The sequence below is a fragment of the Oreochromis aureus genome, linkage group 1 (assembly GCF_013358895.1).
Source record: "Oreochromis aureus strain Israel breed Guangdong linkage group 1, ZZ_aureus, whole genome shotgun sequence".
Lineage (NCBI taxonomy): Eukaryota > Metazoa > Chordata > Actinopteri > Cichliformes > Cichlidae > Oreochromis > Oreochromis aureus.
Window position 1 is genome coordinate 13,916,926 of NC_052942.1, and position 25,594 is coordinate 13,942,519.

At 39.7% G+C, this 25,594-nt stretch overlaps 3 protein-coding genes across 4 annotated transcripts; all 3 read right to left on the bottom strand.

Annotated features, from left to right (window-relative positions):
* Positions 1 to 101: 101 nt before the first annotated feature.
* dut (deoxyuridine triphosphatase) lies at positions 102 to 2,950 on the bottom strand. 2 transcript variants are annotated; one of them, XM_031728833.2, is made up of 7 exons: positions 2,829 to 2,950; positions 2,139 to 2,295; positions 1,887 to 1,978; positions 1,673 to 1,717; positions 1,503 to 1,577; positions 933 to 1,003; positions 102 to 235 (listed from the first exon to the last, which is right to left on the bottom strand). In XM_031728833.2, the coding sequence occupies exons 1-7, from the start codon at positions 2,896 to 2,898 to the stop codon at positions 179 to 181; spliced, it is 567 nt and encodes a 188-aa protein (XP_031584693.1). In that variant the 5' UTR covers positions 2,899 to 2,950; the 3' UTR covers positions 102 to 178. The 2 variants fall into 2 exon arrangements, with proteins under 2 accessions (XP_031584693.1, XP_031584691.1); XM_031728831.2 differs by having other exon boundaries at positions 2,790 to 2,950.
* Positions 2,951 to 5,811: 2,861 nt separating this feature from the next.
* slc12a1 (solute carrier family 12 member 1) lies at positions 5,812 to 17,424 on the bottom strand. The gene is made up of 26 exons (XM_031728943.2): positions 16,993 to 17,424; positions 16,183 to 16,323; positions 15,765 to 15,840; positions 14,949 to 15,044; positions 14,603 to 14,742; positions 14,385 to 14,495; positions 14,181 to 14,292; positions 13,942 to 14,069; positions 13,652 to 13,736; positions 13,273 to 13,436; positions 13,076 to 13,183; positions 12,829 to 12,952; positions 12,359 to 12,460; positions 11,925 to 12,080; positions 11,733 to 11,832; positions 11,466 to 11,577; positions 11,028 to 11,168; positions 10,339 to 10,445; positions 9,389 to 9,471; positions 8,894 to 9,019; positions 7,829 to 7,957; positions 7,527 to 7,638; positions 7,249 to 7,335; positions 6,953 to 7,088; positions 6,754 to 6,821; positions 5,812 to 6,658 (listed from the first exon to the last, which is right to left on the bottom strand). The coding sequence occupies exons 1-26, from the start codon at positions 17,239 to 17,241 to the stop codon at positions 6,523 to 6,525; spliced, it is 3,129 nt and encodes a 1,042-aa protein (XP_031584803.1). The 5' UTR covers positions 17,242 to 17,424; the 3' UTR covers positions 5,812 to 6,522.
* A 3,968-nt stretch (positions 17,425 to 21,392) lies between these two features.
* On the bottom strand, positions 21,393 to 22,795 carry ctxn2 (cortexin 2). Its single transcript, XM_039603625.1, has one exon. It carries the CDS (start codon positions 22,658 to 22,660, stop codon positions 22,415 to 22,417), a length of 246 nt encoding a protein of 81 aa, XP_039459559.1. The 5' UTR covers positions 22,661 to 22,795; the 3' UTR covers positions 21,393 to 22,414.
* Positions 22,796 to 25,594: the final 2,799 nt, after the last annotated feature.

Sequence of the window (25,594 nt, forward strand, 5' to 3'; positions counted from 1 at the left end):
TTGTGTATGACTGCCCCCATGTGGCCATCTGGACGAATAACTTTGTTGAGAATTTATAACTTTAGGAACGCATGGTTTTCAATCCCAGCAAAACTCTAGACTCAAATATAAAACAAAACTTTATTTCTTATTTTATCGAAGTTATAAGTAACATATTTTAAAAACACATTTGAGGGTTTCAGTTGGTTCCAGTTGATCCAAAACCTCCAGCACCACGGTCTGTTTCATCGAGTGTCTAAAACAGAAAAAATAAATAAATAAAGGCAAATACTTGGATTTAAAGACTAAAACTAATCTGAAGAAATACACAAGAAAACAAATGTATTATTAAACCTTTATTTCTACATAGTTTTCTTTTTCCTACTCTGAACACTCAAAGCGCTTTATACAACTTGCCTCATTCACCCAAGCACTTTTTCCCCTCTATTCTTTCTACTTAAGATTTACACTCAGATGGATGTACTGGGGAGCAACTTGGGGTTATAATCTTGCTCAAGAATATTTGGTATGAAAACTGGAGCAGGAGCAACTAACGTTCTGATTAGTGGATGACCTGCTCTACCTCCTAAACTACAGCCACCACAAAGTAGTTTTAAAAAGTAGCAGTAAACCAGCACTTTAAGTATACTTAGCTGAAATTCTACTAAAACCCCAACCTTAAAGAAGACTAATTTTCTGGTTCTGAAACTCAGAGGATGAGATTCAGCTTTATGACAATTTCTGTGTCACTTGTAGTGCTGTTCAAGTTCATTTTGTTTCACAGACATAAGCCTACACATCTTTAAGTAGTGTAGCCTATAATAGTTCAAGAGCAACAAAAAATGGCAGCTTCTAATAGCCATACAGCTGAAGCTTCGCATCTTTTCATGACTATCATGAAACATTTATGTTGCACCGGTTTTAATTAGATCTACCCAATAAATTCAATTTACCTCTTGCTCCACCAGATCTGGGTAGCAGATCTTCTCACACACCAGCTGAGCAACTCTGTCGCCCTTTTTCACTGTAAGGTTAAAAGGAAGCAGATGAGATAACCTTTAAATCTGACTGATCGATAAAAGTCTTCATATCAAGTGTTTATGTGTATACTTTCATTATTAAGCTCCAATGAGCTCTGCAATAGGCTGAAAAGTGTCAACAGTAAAAATACTATTTATTTTTTGGCTTAAATTAAATATAAGCAATATAATATATTGGTCTTCAAAGTGAAGCCAATAGCTGACACAATACCCAGTTTTAGTTCTAAAAAGTAAACTGATACAATTTTATGGATAAAGTCGTTCACACAAATACCAATTTTTTATTTTTTTTTTAAATCACAAAATTTAGTGATAAATAAAAGCTGATAATTGCATCAATCTTTTAAAGTATCCAAGTCTACTTTTGTACCATACTGCATCTATATTTTCAAGCCATGAATGTCATCCCCTAATCTGACTACTTTCATTGGTTACTGTGGTTATGAAAGACTGACAATATACATTATTGTCACCATAACTCACCTTCAAACGTCTCTTTGCCAAAGTTGAACAGCACAACACCCACATTTCCTCTGTAGTCCTCATCTACAACTCCAGCTGAGGAGAACATGCGACACATAAGACAAATTAAAATGTCTGTACACTACTGGGGTTAACTTGCAATGATTAGGTCAGATAGCTAGCTAGCTCACCACCAACATCAATGAAGTGTTTTGCTGCTAGTCCAGATCTTGGTGCTGGGGAGGGAAAAACCACAAAAAGACAGTTACAGATGACCTGGTGTTTTACAACTGGTGCACAAACAGGAAAGCCTAACACGAGTTCACACGACAGGTAACTCAAATAAAATTTAAAACAAAAAAACCCCCAAAACAAATAAAAATTGAACAGCAGAGAGACACTCACCAACTCTCCCATAGCAGCCATGTGGAACTGCTATCTGAATGTCTGTCTTTACAATGGCCTTATCCATAGAAGGAATGGAGTAATCATACGCACTGTTAAGTAAAGACAGTAAAGGTAAGCTTATCTGCATTTTTAAAATAATACTTCAAGTTAAAGGTACAATCAGACTTAAATATACATGCACACACATCAACAGTCACAAATTAGGCGTCTGGTGAACCTAACACAATTTCAGTTTAAAGAGTTACTAACCTGTAAAGGTCATAACCTGCTGCTTTAGCTGAGCCTCTGGTCGGGGTCGTAGCATGCTCAGAAAGTTTAGCAAATTTGAGGACAGGTCTTTCCTCTGCAGGGTGTGTTTCTGTCCTTGTTCTCTTTGATGGAGAAACTGCAGAAGCATTTGTGACTTCTAGGACGGGCATGTTGGCAAAGTATGCAAAATTAAAAACCTACAGTACACTAAAAAAATTAAAACCTACTAAAAACTAAGTTATTGATAATTAAAGGACGACACTACAAACTTCCACCAAGAATCTGCTTCAGTGTATTCCCGGGTCTGCGAGATAATTTGTATGAAATTCCCGCGCACGTCAAAGTAGTTAACGCGAGTTTTCTCGCGAGAGTTACTAATATAAACATTTCGAACTTCCGGTGGAAGAATATATCAGCCTACAAAAACAAAAAGGAAATCGTTGACATAAGCCTTATACATTATATATCCGAACAAAACAGAAGGACTGTTTAGCTTACGTGGTTCGAACACGGCAAACAAGAAAGAAAACAACACGAGCAAACCAAAGCAGACAGTTACAAAACGTTAGACAGGCTAGCAAAGCTAACGCCATTAAGCACTTCCTGGCGTGTCGGTCATGGCGGTGTTATCGCTTTTAATTTCTTGCTTGCCTTTAGTTTTAGTTGTCATTTGAAAGTGCAGTTCTTTACCCAAGAAACGTGGAGCAGCGTTAAAAACCCACGAGCATAGCTGAAAGTCCTTTAGCAGCATTCGGGCCATACTGTTAATAATGTCGTTTGGCAGGTTTCTCAGGTTCACCAACGCCGCACCCCCCCGCTGTGTCTCGGAGCGGCTCTAAGCTTCAGCAGCCTATAAAATACGCAAACGATTTTATAGGCTAGAACCAAGGAACGAAACACGATTTATGTACTCTTCGTCGTATCGACTCGCAACCCATTCTGTTTGATAGGGTATGTTCTTAAATATTAATTTAATTTGCTGTCACAGCACACGGGGGTAATTCAAATCGTCAGCACCGAGATGTGGCAGCACACGGGGGTGGTTCAAATCGTGGCATCAGCACCGAGATGTGGCAGCACACGGGGGTAGTTCAGATCGTGGCATCAGCACCGAGATGTGGCAGCACACGGGGGTAGTTCAAATCGTGGCATCAGCACCGAGATGTGGCATCATCCCCAAATGCTGCTGTGCTGTCATCTCCAAATAGCAGGACATCCTCTCCGACTCCATATGCCACAGCATGACCCCTAAATGCCGTTGCAGGTCACAGCATCTGAACGTGCTGGTATCACGATTTAAATCAGAATCAAAATATTTTATTAATCGCCAAGGAAATAATGTGGTTAAGTAATAATGTGGGTAAGACAATAACAGTAACAAACTGAACTAAATTTAATAATGTAAAAAGATCATGTGCAAAAGGGTGTAACTATTGCACTGTGTAGTGTGCATTAGATGGGCAGGATTGATTTCCTGCGTCGTTCTTTGGTGCATTTGGGTAATTTCAGTCTTTCACTGAATATTCTGCTCTGACTGGCCAGCACGTCATGGCGAAGGTGGGAGGTATTATCCTGCATTGTCCTTATATTGGACAACATCCCCCTCTCCGACACCACCTTAAGGGAGTCCAGCTCCATCCCCACAGCATTACTGGCCTTGCAGATCAGTTTTATTGAGTCGATTGGCATATGCGACCCTCAACCTGCGGGTGGTACTGACCACAATAGCATAGAGGATGGTACTGACCACAACAGACTTGTAAAAAATCCTGAGCATTGTCTGACAGATTTTAAAAGACCTCAGCACCTCAGAAAATAGAGGCAACTCTGGCTCTTCCTGTAGGCGGGGCGGGGCTGGTAAGCGAACTGAAGGGGATCCTGATGTGGCCTGACAATAGGTCGGAGTTGGTCAAGGATGAGTCTTTCCAGGGTCTTCATGACATGGCAGCCAGCTCTCTCTCCATCACAGTGCAGATCTCTCTTAATTGTGTTAAAGTCTCGAGCCAACCCTCATTTCTTTATATTTTGCTAGCAAAATGGGACATACAGATGCAGTAATTTATATACTGAGAGCCAGAGAGTGATATAGATATATATTTATATCTGTAAAACAGGTTTTATACAATTCTAGAAACCTTGAAATTCAACATTTTTTTATGATCACCTTGATTCGTCAACACAGCCTGAACTCTTCAGGCATCTTGAAGCTGTTTTTTGGAAACAGCTTCGCTCTGTTCTCTGGAAAGATGATTCCGCGCTGCTTAAGTAAAGTTAAGGTCCAGGATCTGGTGAGGCCAATCCATGACCAGTGGTGCTGTTTTTCTATCTAGGTATGCTTTTACTGGATTGGCCATGTGTTTGGGATCTTTGTCATATTTAAAAATTAAGCTATTGGCAATCAGATGCTTTCCAGATGGTACTACATAGTGGCTCAAAATCTGATTTTTCTTGGTTCTTGAGTGTATCGATTTTGACAGGATCCCATACATCACAGGCTGAAATGCAGTCCCAAACCACAGCCTACAGATGGCTGTAGACACTCAGTGTTGGACTCCTTGCCTTCTCTGTATACATTGATGATTTGAACCAAAAGTGTCAAATTTTTTTCTTCCCTCCATAAGACCTGGTACTACTGATTTGCTCTTGTGTCATTTGGCATACCTCCACCTGATCTCTCTGTTCTCAACTGAAAGGCCAGATGCAGCTCTCATATTCTGGGTCAGCTCTTTAGGAATTAAGTTGTCTTTTACAGTATGTGTTGACACAACAGCCTTTTTTTATGCTTGAATGATTCATAGATCACTGTTAAACAACTTAAACAAACAAACAAAAACATGGTCAGGTACAAGGACTGGCCTGAAAATGAGTGAAAAAACAGCCGATGTTCAAAGATCATACTCAGAGTATCTATAACCCTTTATCTGAGAACAGAGTTGAATTTTAAGATTTTCTCCCTTGAATATCACCATCAGTCAAAAAGTTTCTGTTGGATTACAAATTTTAGCTCTGTCTGTGGGTTAAAAGTGGTTAAAAGGGGATTCACATTCAGTGTAATATATTCATAGACACATAATATGATCAGGGAGTTGTGGCCCAATACTGACAGGTTATGCCTGTATAGGTGTGTTTTTTTGTTTTTTGCAAAATTTTCTGAAAAATTTCAGCTACAGCAATTAAAATAATAGTTTTAGAGTGAGCTAAATTATGTTTGAACTCTGTATCGTTGATGTGACACAACAGATAGACACTGGGTTATGGCTACTGGCAACGGTAAAGGTCGTCTTATTTGCTGATAGGGAAGGCTGATCTTGATTTGGCTGATATGTAGGTGGCATGTGCAGCTTTACTTTTAACTCAAAAGATCTTTTATGGTTTGCAATAAATAAATGTGTCTGATGAACGTCATCATTATTAAACCTTCTGCTGACTACTTTCAAAGTGTGCAGACTTTTTATTCCCAGTGTGCCAAACTATATATAACCATAATCATCAAAAAATGAGAAAATATCCAAATGAAGTCTGTAAGGTGCCAAGTAAGATACTATACATTTAAAATGAATAGACATCTAAATTATATGCTGCGGCAAATACCCCATTTCCCCCTCCACTGACACATTTCTGTGGACTAAGAACATCTGACACTATAAATAAATATAATATATTCACATAAGAAGACATCACAAATGTTTTTAATCTTTATTTCAGCTGATTAACATAATGTGCTTAAATAGATAGACTAAAATAGGAAGGGTAAAATTTACAGAATAATCTGATTTATAATGTTCTACCTTATTCTGTTGCCCTTAAAAAGTGTACTATGAAAGTAACATGAAAAATATTGAAAAAATGTCACGTGAAAGGTAAACATCTGTATAATGGCAGCAGTGTATTTTACACAGTGAATATAACAAGTGTTTAAAAAAAGAACTGATAATAAAGTTGCCAATAACAAGATGTTGATCATTTCTAGAATACACACATCTACTATATACAATTATTTTACAGTCACATTCAGTATGACCATTGCACAGCCGTGGTTGTGTCTCTGCCTTTGTTTATGAACTGATTTGAATTGATTTGACTATGTGTTCTTCTAAGCTGCTAAATTCATATTCAGACACATTCACATTTACAAATTCAATTTCGGAAATACAGACTTGTTGTGTGTGTGTGTCCTTTCTTTAAGGGCATTAGACTTTTGATGTATCATTTGATACATACATGCTTTCAACTGGAGTTATCCACAAATGCTTGATTGTGTTACACTTTTCTGCTGGCCTGGAAATTCTTGTACATTTTATTTAAACATGGCTTGTCATTACGGCAACACCATTCCTTTTCCTTTCTAGCTATATCACACTCGGATTGTTAGCATGGAAAGTGCTCAAGAGTAGAAAGTGAGCACGCTCTTGTGGTTGCCTCTAATGAGCAGGGTGGGTGGAAGGTCCTTTGTCAGAATGTCCAGCCAGGCCATGTAGAGGAAATCAGAGATCGTTTCTTTACGAGCTATTGGCATGCTCCTACAGGGGGTCAACAGTGTAAACAAATATGTTAGACATTGTTCTTTCAACACTGGATTATGCTTGGTAGTGTTATTCAGACAATATATACTTACACAATGATTAAATTGGCTGATCTGGAGTGTTCCTTGAGGAGCTCATTCAGTCGTACCTGGAGGTGTGTCTGTAACAAAAGCGACAGTTATTTTTTTTTAACAATACATTGTTTATTTTGTTTATATTGATATGAAGATAATACATGATATCTTCACTGTAGCCTTTGTAAGGTTATTACTTAGTGTCAGTGGTTTTTACCTTCTCCTCAAACTGGCTTAGCTCTTTGTCGGTGATCTTCCAGGGCTGCTCTTTCTGCAAGGCTCTAATCTGATCAGGGTCTTTGGACCCTTCATGCAGACGGAAAGGCTCAATCATCTCCTGTAACTCCTTCAAGCTGGACAAATGCAAATAGGAACATGAGCTTTCTCTATAAATGTTCTTTTTCTCCCCTAAACCTGTAGCATGCTGATATTACAATGTGATTAAATTTTACTATTACTTCTTCAGCATCTGGTTCGCTGTTCCTTGTGCATGTGAAAAGAAATGGCAGTTACCTTTCAGACCTGGGCTTGATATGTAGGTCATCAAAGACATTAATGTCACTGCAGTTAATTCTAAACTTCTTCAGCAAGCCCTTCATCCTGCAAGTCAAATCACCATGCACTGATTAGCTTTCATATAAATGTACTTCATTATTTTGGTGTTAATGCTAAATAGCATTCCAGTAACGTTAGCAGCACATGAATTTTCATATCTTGCCAATTAATGTATCCAATCTAACTTCCACATATTAAACTGTAATTGATATTGAAATATTAATTAGTTTACTTACTCCTCCTTATCCAGATCACTGCGTCCAGGCTGTCCTGCGATGAAGATCCTCATTTTGCAGTCTTTCCACTTCTTCCTGGTAGTGAGGATGTAGGGGAGGAGCAGTGTAAGACCTGAGAGAAGAGAAGCACATTTTTTATTTATTGCTCCGTGTTGCATCTTTCAGAGACTACTACTTTTTAAAGATTTGGCTTGTTTCATATATTTTTGTCTCCAGTGATATCGAGGAGAATGTTATGGATTTGTGTGCACCTATCTGTTACGAACTTCAGGCAGTGTTCATAAAAATGAACCAAGAATTACCTCCATCATCAAACAGCCACCACACATCAATGGTGCCTTTGGGCTGTTTCTTCTTGAACTGAAGACTGGCTTCCAACAGCTTCTCATTCATTTTGGCAACCTGTGGCGGTGCAGAGCCACACACCGACACTGGGAGAGAGAAAGAAAGGGAGAAAGATATGAGAGCAACAGCAGGAGGGAATATAATTCACTGTAAAGTCGGATATGAAAACTATCACAAACCAACATTAAGAGATGACTCTACATCACCAGAAATGGCCGTCTCTCAAGTTTAATGCTTCAATGAGTAGGGTGCATTTTGTATACTAATGACTGCCTTGTCTTGCTGTCTTGCCAAGATGCAGCTCAGGGATGAGTGTGTGTTGGCATGTGCGTGTGCGTGTGAAACAGAGAAAGATTGAGCTACAGGCTGCAAGCACCCTCTGCTGTCTGGGTTAAAGGAACATTCGTAAAAGATGCTCTTCAAAGTGGACGAAAAGGAGTGTATTATTGGATTACAGCGTCAGAGGCCTCTTTAGTGGGAATGGCCGATTCAATTATGTCTCAGTGTGAGTATGACCCCCCTCCCCAAAAAAGAGAGTCATTGGTTTCATTTATTAAATGTAAGCTATTTGAGTCTGTGTGTGGAGGAGACTGAAAAAGAGAAACGTGCTTCCACATATTAAGAGATCACATCCATCTTTTGATGCAACTTTTTCTTTAACCCTTTCATGCATAGTGGTCACTACAGTGGGCAGCTATTCAAAGGCTGTTTTCTTGTATTTGTGTCAATGTTGATGGTTTACTTGCACATAAACCACTACATTAGACACTGATGTGTCACTCCATCCCCTGCCACCCTCTGGTCGTTTAATGTTACTATAGATATATGACGTGTTTCATTGTAATTATTGTTATTTAACCCTGTCATGCATGAATTATGACAATCTCAATCTGGATTTTATTATTGAGCATTTTTATTCATCTTTTCATGGCTAAAGATGAATAAAAATACTTGATTGATGTTGTCATAATTCGTGCATGAAAGGGTTAAATAGGAGTTAGAGACAGTCGTAAGGTGGATACCTCTGGTCGTGAGCACTTGCTGAGATGACTTCCTGGTTTTCCTGAATAGCCCTTTTCCCTTCCCTCCATTTGGCATCATCTCATTCTCCAGAGCCTCTTGCTCCTTTGCTGCCCTTAGCATCTCCTCTGAAAAACAGAATGGGAAACATGACTGTGAATATGTGTAGCACAAGGTAGGATCTCTTTTGTTATTGAAAAACAAATCTGCAGAGACAAAGCTATAAATGGCATTTTTTTAATATTTTATCAGTGAACTACCTGACCGTTGTAAACCTTTATTAAAAGCTTCTAATCTACAGAACAAAGTATCTTGGTTTATCAGTGTTTTTTATTATTATAATGGGTTATTGTGGGTTGTTGTGACACATGTATAGCAGTTTCTTACAACAGTTTTTCTTAATTTCTTGGTGGTTTGTTTTCTCTACCATGGGTATGTTGATGCTGGAGCTCTTGCGGGTTAAATAATTTAAAGCCTAAAGACAATATCATACTGACCTTCTGCCTCGACAATGTGAGACACATCCAGTCCCTGGTTCACCCTCAACATTGCGGTCCCGTACTCAAAGTCAAATGCATCACTGTCAACAAGAGAATAAGGATGCTAGTTCAAACACAGATCTCCTGTTTATGCTTAATTAAGGACGTTGTGCTCTTGGTAGTCTGTGGTGTACATGTGTGTCATCATTCTGTCTCTAAACACAATAGCTCAAAAATGTTTGAATGAATTCTAATGAAAAAATAATAATTCTGGCTTACGTCCACTAAGAACTTCAAGGTCAACTTCATGATTAATTCGCTGAAAATTGACAAAAACCCTTATAACCCAGAAACTATGACACTTACATTTGGTGTGTACAGTTGGTGTGTGTGAAATGCATAATTTAAAATATGTCACATTTGACCTATGACCTCCCCTTTAAGGTCATTAGATTGATCTGAAGGTCAAAGTGACAATAATGCTATATAGAGATATTAAAAGCTAAGTTTCTAATTGCCATTTGCATTAACAATACGTAAGCATATCGGGAAGGATATATGGGCATTTGAAATATCACATTATTATGGCTTTGTAATGTACATTATAGGAACAGGTTATAAATCTTTAAGTACATAATACATCCACAATGTTTATTTATATGTTTTTTTATAATAAAATAAAAAATTTTCACTTGATATTTATTCCTAAAGATTGAAATGGATTTTACTGTGAAATAAATGTTACACATGTATTATAATGACATATTAAAATAGATTTCAAAAGAGCAAAAAACAGAAGCCTACACTTTGCACTGGTTTTTTACTGCACTGCAAACTTCATAAAGTATGTTTAAAAAGCACAGAGAAAATAAATAAAATGAATGAAAAGATAACTCTCAATGTCCTTCTCATTACTGAGTGTGTTATTGTTATAAAAATGTATGTGTGTGTGTTTATTTGGCACTTACTGAAGTATTCCCACGTAACTCTGAACTGCTTCTGCCCCGGCAGTCCTCCAGTTTTTCTTGAAGCCTATCATTAATGTGTTAGGTTTCATACGGCCAAGACCAGAAGCCTATGAGGAAGATATAAAATCCTAAATCACAATGAGCTGTTAAGTGAAGCAATAGATACACCGTGTTTTCCTGGGGTTATAAAACCTGGTGTAAAACCTTGATTAATAAGAGAGAAGAGAGGGAGGGTGGACATGATTTCCAGAAAGCTTAAAAGTTTCCTAGAGAAATAGACTGTAAGGCTGTTTTACTGTCAGATCACTCAGCAATCTCACTTTGTCTGCAGGGACTCATCCAAACGCAGTGTTAATCAGTTATAGCTTTTAATCTGCCGTGTTGTTTGAAGTAAGCTATCCGGACATTGATAAGAGGCCTTATCTCGGCGGTGCAATAGTCTGAGCAATAACACTGTTTTTCCGCTCCTAACTTTTCTACTGCACATATGTCCTGGCCAAATTCTTAAGACAGCTCTAGATCAACAGATGTTGGGTGTTGTTTGGAAGACATGGGTCAATAAAATCTGCTTCTGTGAATCTGCTATCATACTCTCATCAAAACTCACGTTACACATTAATACACTCGATCATTGTGGGTTACTTGATTTTTTTTTATTTACCTCTTAAGTAAATTATGACCGTACTGACCTGCAGCAGACTCTCAGTCCCTTCTCTGAAGTTATCACAGGCCACGGCAGCGTAAAATGCCTTGCGTTTTTTCTTCTTAAGCCACAACTGGTTCTTCTCCATTGCACTGTTCATCTCTTCAAAGGTCTCTGATCTGGGGCCCTGAGGAGATCACACCATACGGCTGAATGTAAGTGTTTTTGTGAAAGGGAAAAACGGTCCCACGTACATCTTTTTTATATATTCAGAAAGTCCACCTGACCCTAAACTTTAGTCTCAGGTGCCCAGACAGTTGACATTTCCCTCATCCCTACTTCACATTCTTTTGAACACCCACTGCATGTTAAGTCTGCACTCTGATAAATTACATTTGCTTGATTTTGCAAATCTTAATATAAATGTGAGGTTGATTTTTTAAATGAAGATTTTAAGACTGTCTGAGATTGCAATAATACATACCACAAACACTTCGCAGGTGATGCATAGTCCATAGTTCTTAGAGAAGGAGTGAGCCAGGTCAAGGAGAGCAGGCCTGCTTCGTGTTGAACCCGTCAGAACTAAGATCTGAGGCCTGAAGACGGGAAATAAGAACATAATCACCTTTTGTTTTAGGTTTCTGAAAATCCCCTTGATTGAAACGTTTTACCTAATGTAAAATATCTTTGAAACTTTTATGATAATAATGTTTCCCATATGTGCTTGCAGGAATGGAGTGCAGGATTTTACCTGAAGTTCTTGACGTGATCCTCCACACCTGACAGAGATAGAGCATTGCTGACTGCACTCACAAACGTCACCGCTTGCGTGGACGAACCCCAGTTCACATCTGAAGATAAAATCAGACCGGACAGGTTAGCTCTACTATCTACTTCTCCTGTTGCACAGCAAAAATCCTTCCAAGCAATCAAATAAGCTCACCGGGCTTCTTCACTGTGACATATATGTAGAGGAGGAATTCAATGCCATATGTGAGCAGAGCAGCCCACCAGTTGATAACAAACATAACAACGCAACAGAGCAATGCTCCCAGCAGGGACGTCCACATGTTGTAATATTTATATGCCGGTCTCCAACCTGCATTAAAGCAAAGTTTGAAAAAAAAAGGGCAATGTGAGAAAAGTGATGGAAAACAGATTACATATAACAAAATCCATTAAACATAATGCACTACTGAAACAGCTCGGTTTGTCAGGTAGTGCTTTATTTTCAAAATATTTTAAGTCACTTATACAAAATTAATGGATTAAAACAATAACAGCAACAAAAAACGGTAAATGAGAATCGGGACAAGCAGAACTACCTGATTTTACTAACAGCATTTTTCCTTTATAAGCTACTTTTTAGACACCCACCTGGAGATTTGGCATAAGATGCATGGAAGCAGGAGAAATTGATGAGGGCGTAAGACGCGAGGAAGAAGTTTGAGATGATAGGAGCGATTGTGTTGAGGTCACCTGCACAGACGGAAAATCTCTGTCACATTAAATTCTTTCACAGAGCGCTCAGATTTTGGTTGTCAGTGGGAATATCAAACTTAAACATGAACTAATATGTATCTGAAACAGGTTTGTGAATATAGACAATAAGCAGATTGCTAAGAAGGAGTTTTAACTGTATCACTTTGCATGGACGCCACTTGTCAGATGAAATCTTCCTTTAGTTGTTTGGCTTGTTTAGTTTATGTCAGTGATCTGTTGATGTGTGAAAGTGTTTTCTGAGTCATCAAAACTGGAGGACTTTGTTAGCTATGTGGTTTGAGACAAAGTATGAAATGTTGGTTTAAGGTTGTTCGGGTGGTATGGTACAGCAGCAGTGGGCTCACCGATGAGAATGAAAGCAACAGAAATGATGAATGTGAGGACATAACCACGGATTGGCTCGTTGTTTTTGCCATGTCCTTTGGCAAAGAAGTGCAGGGCCCTGTAGATGTTGTCTTTACACAGTGCCTGAGGAGAAAAGAAATGATGTGAAGGAAAATATTTTCAGAGGTTAAGAGCAACAGGTTTGCTTCTCTACAACTTTGCATTTTATTGTAGTACATTAAAAAAAAACAGTGGTGATCTACTAACCTGGAAGACTTTAGGCGCACTGACAAGGGAAGCCAGGGCTGATGACAGGGTGGCTGAAAATGTTCCAGCAATAATGAGAGGACCAAACCCAGACACCAAGGTCATGACCTGAATCAAAGGTGATGAGAAGATGAGAGCATTAGAGATGAAGAAATTGAATTCTTCTTAAAAATTTCTTTATTTAGAAAGTTGTGTACCTGGAAGTTATTCATCAAGCCAAACTTGCATTTCTCTACTTCACAGGAAGAAAAATCGTAGCCGAGTTCACAAGCAACCGCTGTTGAACCATTGCAAATTACTGGTGTTGTGTAATTTATGATGCTGGATGAGTTGCCTGTGGCATCACGGACAACAGTAGCAGCTGACCAGTCGAAGAAAAGAACAGATGGATTGATTAGCATTTTTTAGATAAAATTTGTGCTTTCAGGACACATTTATATTCAGGGACATAAGCGATACTGATTTTATGATCCAGGTAAAACTGTATCTGCCAAAGGTAATGCTATACACAGTTTTAATTATTCCAGTGAAGATTTTTTTTCACTGGAGCTGCATTTAATCAAACATGTCACTTACCGACACAAAGAGCCATTGCCAGATAGGTGAGACCAGTGATCAGGATGGCTAACAAGGTACCTTTGGGTAGTGCAGCTTGGGCATCCTGTGAAATAATAAAGATTTGTGTTAAATTATGCAGATCTGTGCTTGACAGTTAAATACAATGACTTTAATTAAATGTATTCATGTAAAACAAATAGGTTTCAATTAAAAAAATATCAAGACAGTTAAAAACTCTTTATTCAAGCCTGTGTTACGTAGCAGTTAATGACCCCCATGTATTACTCTTCTCTGTATGAAAAAGTTACCCGCAAGTCTCCAGAGATGTTAGCTCCAGCCAGGATCCCAGTTGCCGCGGGGAAAAAGATGGCAAATACTGAAAAAAATGTCTCACCGTCCCTAAATTCTGGAGTAAAATTCTCTAAGAAGATTTTGGCTGTGAAAAGAGAGAGAGGAGAGGAGAAATGGTAGGGGTTAGCAGCACTTTGTGAGTCAGTAGGATTATTTGTAATGAAAAATGTGTATCGGTTTGGAGCGGATGTCTCACATCTATAATTGAAAAACCCTTGGGCTTTCTTTTCTTTGGTTGCAGGAATGACTGTTCCTACAAAAACATTCACTATGGCCACCAGCAGGATAACCAGAAGAATAATTTGCGCCTGTGGTGAGAAGCAAATGCAAACAGTTTTTATACAGCTTTTATACAAGTAAATGAGACTGGTGAACAAACAGCACTGTTTTTTTCTCTAACCTTTGCCTCCCATTCCATCCCAGCAACTGATATACCCAAGAGCAGCACAATTGTAATACAGCCAATGATCCTGATGTCGTTCATTTCATCCACCATGATAGCAGAGTGCTCCTGTGTATGACAAAAAAACCAAACAAAAAACCCAATATATATATATATATATATATATATATACCACTATCCTTCTACAACAGCCTAATCAATATAACATGTCACACCTTTAGCAAGTCGACCACTGTCTCAGCAAATCCCACCACATACATGGATACACCCACTGCGTTGGCAAATGCGAAAATAAGACCAATAGAACCACCGAACTCTGGTCCCAAACTGCGAGATATCATATAGTAGGCACCTCCTGAAATGGCAATGTAACGCACACAGACACATACAGTAGTGGATGATTAATAGAAAATTCAGTGACTGATTGATTTAATGTCAGGATAAGTTAAATATAGCTTTAAAAAAAACAAAACAAAACAAAAAAGCGCTTCAGGAGATCATATTCAGGTGTTGTTTGGAACTTTGTGCCTTTATCTTTATCTTGAAATTTCGCTGCCTTACCTCCTCTCACCACACCATTAGTACAAATAGCAGACATGGAAATGCCGGTGATGGTGGTGACCACACAGCTGAGCGCGATGATCACAATTCCCAGACCTGAAATGCAAATATGCAAATAATCACTTTTGTAAAGTACAACTACAGCACTGCTTAGTTAGGTGTAAAACACTCTGTGTGTGTGACATGAAAGCGTCCTCCCCACAGTTAGCTTTAGAAATGCTAAACTTTAACATCTCATGGGAACCCCATGGGTTACCCCAACTGAGTAAAAGCTGCTGCTGATCAATAGGTTCTGAAGCAATGAACAAATTAATGAAGTCATACTCAACACCCCCCCCCTTTTTTATTCCTCTCACTTTCTCTTTCATCCGCACACACAAACACTACTATCTACCTCTCCCAATAGACCTTGAGCAGGTATAGATCATTAAGGGAGCTCAGAAAGGCTTGTTCAGTTGAATCTGTCCAAATACACTCCTTCCATTACTAATGAGTGGAGGACAATGTAATCCTTTAATTATCCTTTAATTATCTCCAATCCCTGCAATTACATGGAACAGCATCGGCACTGGCCTTGAGAACACAGACCTCTGGGATCGGTCTGTTTTTGCCCCAGATTATACATTTTCACCAGGTAAATGGATTATTTTTCATTGCATTCACTGTTTGATAAGGGTTGGAGTTACAGGTGGACTCATTTTCAGCAAAAGTGCTCACACACAACAACAAACAGTCTGATGGAATGATATATAAACCATTACTGTGGGCTTAGTGGCTATTTATGTGTGCGTATGTGTGTATCGTTGCCCCACTCACCCCAGCCTGCTTGACCAAAAACCCAGGACAGACGGATGAACAACATGACACCCCAGATGTTGAGCATGCATCTCACCTGTGGAAGAGAGCAGTGTAAGTCTAATTTGCTCACTGTGTTTCATGATTTATTGATATGTCAATTTATGGAGTAAATGTCACTGAGCACAATTTGGCTTTTAATTACAAAAAAAAATCCAATAAAAAATATGTTGGGGGCCTTTTTTGACCTTTGTGCCCTTGAAACACAAAGGCAAAATCAAAAGCATGTCCCGAGCAAATGCAAATCATTCCCAGATTCTGATCTCGAAAGCGCCACTGGGCCTCATTGTGTTATTGAGACCAACAGAGCTTCATCTTTGGTTGAGTGACCATGGTTAAATAAAAAAGAAGTAGCTTACCATGACCGAAAATAACTTACCAGGACTCCTCTTATCCAGCCAAACTTTACCATGCCCGTCATATCGTCAGTGGGAGCAGCAGACTCTAAATCGTCAGAGGGGGTCCCAATGCTCCTCTCGCCATCGTCCTCCAATGTGTCTGGGACAGAGATCGCCCCATTCTGCAGGAAGAATGAAAACACAAAAGGAAACACACATTTTCACTGTAACTAGATGGCATTTTTGGTGTTTATATGCATAATCTGCTGCAAGAAAAGGGGCGGCATTATAAAAAGTTGTGGGTTTTGTTTTCTTATGGCAATAAATAGGTGGTAGTTTTTTTCATTCTCTGCTGGCAAGGGTATTAAAATATCTTTTTTTAAACCATCCAGTGGTGCAAACCTAATTCAGCCAATAAACCTAAATAATCTTACCCATTTCTTTGACAATATAGCCTTATAATAATAAAAAACCAATAAAACTTAAGTGTGTCAAGAGTGCTGGTTGTCATTCAGTTCTAAGAATAACTTTTGTTGTCCTTTTTGTTTCACAAGTTTTAAGATAAGGCTCTAATACTTGGACTGTGGCTACTGCAAGGTTGTTTGAAAGAATAAACATCTGTAAATTATATCACTTCACTTTCTAATGAAGTGTGTAGCACAGGAGGAGAAAAAAAAATCCCTGCAGTTAAAACGTCACTGACTTGAATTTGGAGAAAAATGCGTTCAAGCTATTTTCTGCAGATCAGCAGGTTGTGGACAAAACAGGCTTAACAGAGGAGGAGATTGGGTGCCGACCAGAGAGGAAAAACAGAGAGATCTTACACATGTTACACATCTACATTCACTCACCTTCTGAAACACATCGTGGAGCTCCTGCAGGGAGGGTCGCACAGCTCTGTGGCCACTCATGCTGCCTGCATTGCGGTAGAAGTCAATGTGGGGCACGCGGTCCAGAGTGTCATGACCGAAGGCGCTGATCACGGAGGGTCGCACCATCCTGTGGTCATCGTTGGTCTCCTCATAAACTGGAGGTTCATCCAGGTTGGAATCATAGGCAGAGTTGATGTGCCCCCCTTTGTTAGAATTGAATCTCTCCATCAAGAATGCTGAAGGAGACTCTCAGATTTAAACCGTCAAGGATAAAAGAACAGTCTAGTTTTCAGACATCCACAAGTTTCAAAAGCGCAGAGTGCTGGATCAACTTGGTGTGGTTGTCCTTGTTTACTGATGCCTAGGCTATGATCTATGATCAGACTTGCAGAGAACTCTTCTGATACTCTCAGCTCCTTGCAAATGAGCTTGGTTTCTTTCAGATGGCTTACTTTTATACCATGTATCCCAGGGTCATACACTGGCTGTCAGCTATTGGCTAACTTACTGGATCAACCCTCAGAAATCCGAACAAGGGGTGTCAGATATGTCCTTGCTCCATCGTAAGGGACACAAAGACATTGCTTAACTATTAACCAAGTCATAAACACCAAACGAGAGATAAAGGTGCTCATTGCCTGAGTGCTGGAGAATTGATTACTAATATTATTGTCTGAAGTGCAGGGTAACAGCACATGCTGTTCTGTGGTTGCAGTTTAAGTATAGTATTTCCTCAGACCTATGGATGAATCATTTGGAAACATCCACATGGAAGCTTCCACTAAACAGGTTTCAGTACCATTATGATGTGTATATCGTAAAGAGTCTGAAAAAGATAAGGCTAATGTAGGCCAATAGAGAAATATACATTTCATAACATATGTTTGCAATAAGATATAATCCCCAGGAACAGCGTGATAACGGGAGAATCTAGGTGTGACTAGTATACTGGACCCATAAGAGTTATATAACGGATTAAATAAATGTCTCTAATGATTCTCTTTGCTGCAAATTGTTATGGGGGAATGTTAGTGAATTGGCGAGCTCAGAAGAAATGGCCATACTAATGGGGAAAATGAGAGTTAATATAAGACCATGAATTACAGGAACATGCCGGAGGCCTTTCACCAGAGCCACATGACTTCTGAAGTGCCTTTAAAAGACCTTTTAACAGGTAAACTTCCTTATTACTGATACACCACAGTGATTTATGCAGCCAGTGAAAGGGTGGCTATTGACTTGAGATCTGACCTTGGCTGTCTAAGTTTAAAGGAGACAATCAATTGTCCATTGCCTATCAAATCACTGTTTCAAAGCTTTTATGGTTCAATACATGAATGATACTGACTGAGTCATGCTGGAAAAAAATTTCCACGTGGAGTATAAAAATCTGCACAATAGATCTCTCCTCTTCCTTTCTCGTTTTTTTTATTAATCAGACTCCAAGAGGCTTGTACACCTAATGCAGATATTAGTCTTTAGCTTTGAGACACATGTTCATTCCCAGATTTACAGTTTATTTTGTGGTTAAACAGACCAAGGCCTTGTCTCATTTTACACTGCGGCTTTCTTATTAAAGTCAGTGATCCTCAGGCCTTGCTGACTCTCCCGCAACCGGGACATGAAATTGCTGCGATTCTTTTTTATTATCCAGGCTGCTTGACTTTTGCCAGATCTGCTTTAGTAAATTCACAGTATACAGCTTTCCTCAGAGAGCTGTTGAGCCGACACTGTGAGCCTGTGGCAGCAGGTGCATATGCAACAATTTGTACAGAGAACAAGGGAGTCTGCACTCTCGTTAACATCCAAATAACTTGAAAAAGGCAGAAAAACCCTTTGCATGATCTATCAAGCCTGCAATGTGAAAACATTAGCAGACAAGATTCTCAGCATTACATCTTAAACAGAAAGCAATAGAGTGCAAATTAAAGAGTGGTCAAACGTTTTAGCTCCACTCATCTATTGTACTAATTGTGGCATTCAGAAACAAAATAAGTGACCTGCACTCAAATATGGCCTATTTAAAAAAATAAAAAAAAAGACAAGAAAATTGTAAGTGCTGGGTAAATGGTCTCTCTTTTCTATAATCTAACAAAAACCAAAACGTGATCCTTAAAATGAAAAGGATAAAAAGTCTAATGTGAAATAACTCGCAACTTCTTGCTTTGATGGCTTTACTGTAGCCTTTGATCCAAGACTAGTAGCACTTTTCTGAAAATTCAGCTTTTTCAGAACCTTTATTTTACATAACTACTACACGTAGAAGTGTTTTCTTGTAATATTAAACTCAGATAATATATACTGATTCATTATCATTAATAATAAGGATAAGTATTCAGGTAAAATAAACTATCCTGTACATTTATTATCTTGTATGCCCATTGAATCAAATCAATTCAAACCACCCTGGTTTGAATTGATTTCAGTGTTAGCAGTGTTAGCATTAACATTAACTTGCAAATAACTAAGAAAAGAGTATCCAAGAATCAGTTTTTTAAATCATTTAAAAGTAAATTATTAAAGAGCCTTTTAATCATTAATAACCATTATAAAACAATGATATATATCGAGGTAGGTAATCATTGATATGTTCATTCATACAGGCTTCCACAGTTGTTCAAAGGGCTTATTTCAAGTCTGTCCACATTAAGATTATACATGCAAAAGCAACCCCGCAAACCCGGCACGAACTGTGAAAAAATAAATAAACAGCTTGAAAACTTTTATGATTTTAAGTTTTCTATACAACGTGCCATTTTTAGCACCACTGCTCTTTATCAGAAGCAAATGCAATTATGGGGAGGCTTGTCAAATTATGTAACTCAAGTCACGAGTCTAAAATTAAATAGTCTTAGATAAAGCATTAGATCTGACCCAAGGGCACTGACAATAACCAGTGCAGTGTTAAAATGAGGCATTTAAACTACAATATTCGCCTCACTAAAATGATTTCCTAAAGCTCTTGTACTAAAAGCAGCAGATTGTATTAAATTGCTTTTGGTTTAAACAAAAATTAAACTTTTTGTATCTTCTGGCCTTATCGCGACATCAAGGTCATAGCTGGTGAAGTCCGAAGATCGCAAGTTATAAAACTAATGATCGATAATCAGCAACACTAAGGTACATTATTCAGTCATGCCATCAACACATGATCTGTGCAATAATAATTTTGTAATCACTCAGCTCCTATTTCCATCAAACCCAGCAGCCAAAGATCCAAAGAGCTCTCTCTTTGTTTTATTCGAGTCAGTGGAGGGTTAGCGATTTATGGTGTTTAAAAGAATAACGGAAACCGTCCGAGCTGACAGCAGAGTGACATATTACAAGACAGTGCAACGTTTCGAAACACTTCCTGGATAACCTTTGTTACAATGTCGGGTTCAATTTTTCTTTTAAGTGGGCTTGTAGGCTTGAGAGGCAAATTGGGCTTTTTCCTGCTAAGAATAGATTTCAGATAAGGATGTCACATAGGTGACGGAGATAATGGCGCATTAATGATTGCATTCCTGACAAATGATGCGTGTCAGAGGGGATGAACAGGGTGGCCTTTCATTGTAAACTGCATGTGGGCTCTGCAGATCTGCTTGTGTCTGCTGTTGCATTAGCCCCCATATGTCTCCAGACCATACCACACATGCACATGCATATCATCAATTTCTGCACGAGGACCTATTTGTAAAAGTTTTATTTTAAAAAACACAAAGGTCTGACTGCTTCTAAATCTCCAGTATTGCCCTGTGGCTCTCTCTCTTGCTCCCCTTCCCTCTGTTGCTGCAGCAATGTTGCAAAACTGCTCTCCTAGCTTACGAGCAGGCCACGTAAAAAGGCTTGAAATTGTGTAGCGTGTGGCGTGCTCACAAGTAAAACAGATCTGCCCACATAAGACACAAGAGGCACAAAACACAGAGACTTTGCAAGCAATATTTTAAAGTGAAGAAAATTCTATTTATTTATACATCATTGGATCCAAGGAAAATCAATGAGAAACCTCTACCACCAGCTGAGCAAGCAACAGGCCTGTCGTCATGATATGACACTCACGCACGCACACATGCACGCATACACTGGCACACACGCACGCACAAACAGGTGCTCTAATGTTTTCTAGATGAAGGCACATAAACCCATTGAAGGTCACAGTAAGGCAGAGTCACAGCACTAAGGAGAAACCGTAGACCGTAGAAATTAGCAAAGGAACACTCCAGACTTTGAGCAGTGGGCCGAATTACAGAATCTCTGTTTAGAACTGTTCTGTCTTCCTCTGTCTGGAAAGAAGACTGGAGGTGAGACCGAAACTAGAGGATAAAGATGTTCAGGCGGAGTGGGGACGCTCATCCCACACCTGTTTTCCATGTGACCTTTTCCTTTGCAGGCAGGTGAGCAGTGAGAGTTTCTCCTTGTCATCAGAAAACTAGCAGTGCTGAGAATGAGGAAGTCCTTCCAATTTTTTTCGTCCTCATTTCGCTTGAAAGCTAAACAATGGAAGTAATGCTTGACAAGTCATAGAGCAACACTGCCACACGTATCAAAGTAAACAGTTGGGGTTGTTTTTTGTTCCTTTCACACTTACATGTGGTTGTGGCAGGATACAGTATACCATCATTCAAAAAAAAAGCAGCAGTACAAACTCTTGAGAGTTGATTTTGCATCATTTAGAAACAGTAACACCATAATGTAAATCACAGTTTGTCGTGTTGCCTTTCATTGCATGACTTCAGAGAACAAGACACCACAGAAAGGGACTGAACTGCACACACACAGCAGCAGCAGCAGCATCCATTTGGATCATCCACAGATTGGATTTGATTAGGCTACAAAGCACTAGTTAGACGTAATACCCTGTATCCACTCATATACATTCCTGTGCAGAACAATTTAGCTGTGCAGAGTTTCAAACACTCTCTCTCTTCCGTTCTAAGTTCACATGAGGAATCTTGTCCCTGAGTCTTCAAACTATATCTTAAAAGATCCATTGCATCCTAATCTCCCACCCGTTTCCATGAACATCCTTCTCTTATTATCTACAGACATTCATTCATCTCGCAGGTATGGGTTAAAGGGAGCTTCAGCCAAGTTCTGTGTAAATCGATGATTTGAAATACACACCCCCTGGCAGAAGGGCGGAGAATATGACCACCACGCATCCGCACACGCATACAACAAACATGTAGTCGCACACGGACACTGAACAATTCACACACATTAAACAACACACGCGGCTTTGCTGTTGGAGTTTGGTATGCCACAGTAATGTCTTAATGGCGTTTCAGCGTGCAATGGTTGTGCGGAGCTTGTGTGCGTTCATGTTTGCAAGTGTTTGTGTGTGTGTGTGAATATGCATATGGATTTCCATGGACACTTCTTGCTTGCCAGGACATCTACTGATGCGTGTGTCCCTGTGTTAAGTAAGGGCGTACTCAAACGTCCCTTTCTCCAGCCCCTCAATGCCATCAGCCCAGTTGGAGGAGGGCATACTGCTGTAGGGGTCCAGCAGGATCCTGAAACACCTTACTATTAGCAGCCCCAAAAACACCAGTAGCATCCCCACAAAGGCAAAGGCTGTCTTCTGCTCCAGAGTCAGAGAGTGCGCCATCATGTCGTTTCCGCTCATGGCAGCAAGGGAGTGGTTGTAGTGGACGCTGCTCATGGTAAACCAACATCTAGGTGCCTCATCTCTCCTCTGATAGGGTCAGGCGTTTAGAAGCCTGCATGTTACCTGGACAGAGTTTAAATGGTGGTGTCAGCTATCTGCCATCATGTCTTGTGAGCAGATCCATTTCAATCAGCCTGTTTAAGTGCAACAGTTAATGCATAAACTGTAGAGAAATTAATTTAAGGTTCCTGTATCTACATAAATGCCTCTTTTGAACGTTCGAAGATTGATCTCTCTCATTCTACAGATCACCCCCCCTGTAAATTTTGCAAAGAAATTAAAAAACACAACAACCCCAAAACCCAAAGAGCATACGTGAACCTAGGAGAGAGACAGGCTCGGCTCACTGAAAGCGAGGCATGACTACATGTCTTTAAGTCAGGTTTGAATTACAGTGTGTCGCAGTGCATAGCCAGCCGTTACACATAAGCAAAGCAGTGAGGAATGAATGACTACATCGCATCTCGTGAAGATGTGATGCTACATATGTTCAGCTCACAGGAATGGAATCTCTACCTGTTGCATGTAAGCAGATGCCTGCCAGACAGTGGAATTCCATTAGATGGTGAGAGGGCGACCGTAAATGACCAAACATAATCACAAAAATTGGTGTGGTCACACAAGTGGAAGTCTGCACTTCCCCAATCCCCCAACCCCAACGCTAAAATCTTTCACATGAACACAAGCAGCAGGTGGCCAGAGTGACAGGACAGGAAGCGGGTGAGGGGGTAAAAGAGAAGGAGGATACATACAGATAGGAAAATGAACAGGGAGGACAGGGAAAGACAGACGAGGAGGAAGGAAGCAGAATGATGAGGAGGACACTGCACAAGTGTGGATGGTGAGAGAGACTGAGAGAAGAGAGAGCGAGGCAGTGAGGTAAGGTGAAAGAGAGAGGGACTGCATTGACAGATTCTCTAGTGAGGATGTCTTAGGGAGAAAAAACAGGCGTCTCACCATCATTATCGTGCCATCCTTACAGACCTGTTGCTGCCGTCTCTTCCGAACAACTCCTCCTTCTTGAAGCCTTCAGATGTATATCCATTAATTCATCCATTGCTGGCATTCTGGATGTGCTAGGCTAACTGCTCATCTAAGCAAAAAAGCCAGAGGTGAAGAGATTAAAAGAGAGGAATGGAAGCGGAAGGCTGGATCGAGCTATTATATGTCTATTCTGAGAGATAGAGCTCCTGTCCTCATGCTCCTTTACTTGCCACCCGCTGCTCATTATCATTCTGTTTCTCTAGCTCTCTCTCCAGAAGCACATGCGCTTGCTCCTGCTGCATGGCAACCACTTGTTAGTCTCACTCAGCTGCTCTGCTGCCTCAGTCATTCACAACATTCCCTCCCACCCCAACCTCAGCAGCACCAGGATGAATGCAGCAGCATAAAGAAGCAATCTGCCTCATCTGCTTCTTCTCTCTTCACTGTTCCTTCTCGGGGCGTATTTGGGGGCTTTCTCCAAAAAACAAAACGTCTCCAGCAAAAATCAAACAGGGATCTCCTGGTTTAGCAGGCAGGGGGAGTGCTCCCTCTGACTGCCTCTGGGCTGTAAATGCTGCTGCAAAGGTATTTTTGGTACAGCACAGCACCAAGCCGAGTTTGATGATGTGTCTTTAATTGGTGCAGTTGGCTCTGGCCAAATCGAATTAGCCCCCTCTCCTTAAAGGCTTATACGAATGCAAGCTGCCCGGACACGGCGAAGGAGAAAAGTCTGCCGTTTTAAGAGATATTAATGTAGTGAATGAAAAGCAGTATTGCACAGAAAACAAAAAACAGACCAAACAGCAAGTACTTGATTATTAACTATAAAGGAATGCAGCAGTGAAGCATCTGGCCATCTCTTTCATTGTTATTCAGTGGAAATTCAGATGAACAATGTTGTTTGTTGTCACAGTGGTGCAGTGGCTCGCATCTAAGGATAAGGCATGTCATGAGGGAGATTATCATCACCGATGCAACCTTAGATGGGAATAGTTTCTTCATATTGGACTCGTGCCTCTGCAGTGTAAATTTTAGTATTGCTTTTCTTGGATCAGTAGCTATTTTGTAGACTTATTGTTAATACTTTGCTGTATTCAGGTAGAAATAGGCAGCCTGTTTCAGTATTTCAAACAGTGTTTCCAATTTAGATGCCACACTGCACAGGCAGTTTCCTCATTAGTCTTTGTACCTTGTTGTTCTAATGACCTTAAAGCCCAAAGGTTAACATGAAATTCTCTTAAGAGGTGCTATTGTCAAGATACAGTGGAGTAGTGTGTGGCCATCAGTGATGAAACACATGTAAACTGCACGTTATTATCAATCCATTGATTGATAACAAATTTGCAGAGAGGATTTCACAAGTCCATTCATGTCAAAATTATCAGAAGTTCAATTACTTGCCTTTATCGTATCATTAAATGCATCTTTACTTGTGCGTCAAGGTGAAAGAGAAACTGCTGAGGCATTAACTTGTTGTATAAAGCATATTAGAATATTATCCAGTGTTGCTTGTACATATGGATAACGGCTGTTGGATGTTTATCTCAGTCAGACAAGCGATCAGGAGAAAGGCTGATATTGAGAACTGTAAAACAATTATTCTAAACTGCTCTAAGAGAACCTTTAATGAATGACAAAGTCTTTTTGGGGGTTATACAGTCTCACAAGGAAGTACAAAGACTGATTTGCAAAGATTGTAAATACTCCAGTTGGCTTTCCCGTCAACCAAAACTGCTGCAAATACTACTTCTCCAGGGAGCTGCAAGTTAATCAAAATGACACTGAAAATTTTATTTTCATTAAAAAATATGGTCTGGTACATTTTCGCACAAATAATATATTCGTTGTGTTGAGGTGGTTCGGTCATCTGACTAAGCTGCCTTCTAGGTGTTTCTAGGAGGGCACTGCTGTGTCTCTTAGATGGATTGAGAATGCCTTGGTGTT

Bases quoted from the DNA above. Each gene is read 5' to 3' on its own strand.
- dut (XM_031728831.2), bottom strand. From the start codon at position 2,898: ATGGCCCGAATGCTGCTAAAGGACTTTCAGCTATGCTCGTGGGTTTTT. The intron at 2,296-2,789 runs GCAAGCAAGAAA...TGCCCGTCCTAG, and splicing joins AATGACAACTAAAACTAAAG to AAGTCACAAATGCTTCTGCA. The intron at 1,004-1,502 runs GTGAGTTATGGT...TTAACCTTACAG, and splicing joins TGGCAAAGAGACGTTTGAAG to TGAAAAAGGGCGACAGAGTT.
- slc12a1 (XM_031728943.2), bottom strand. From the start codon at position 17,241: ATGGAGAGATTCAATTCTAACAAAGGGGGGCACATCAACTCTGCCTAT. The intron at 14,743-14,948 runs GTAAGGCAGCGA...TTGCCATTTCAG, and splicing joins TAATGGTGTGGTGAGAGGAG to GAGGTGCCTACTATATGATA. The intron at 13,737-13,941 runs GTAACTTTTTCA...ATTATTTCACAG, and splicing joins ACATCTCTGGAGACTTGCGG to GATGCCCAAGCTGCACTACC.
- ctxn2 (XM_039603625.1), bottom strand. From the start codon at position 22,660: ATGAGCAGCGTCCACTACAACCACTCCCTTGCTGCCATGAGCGGAAAC.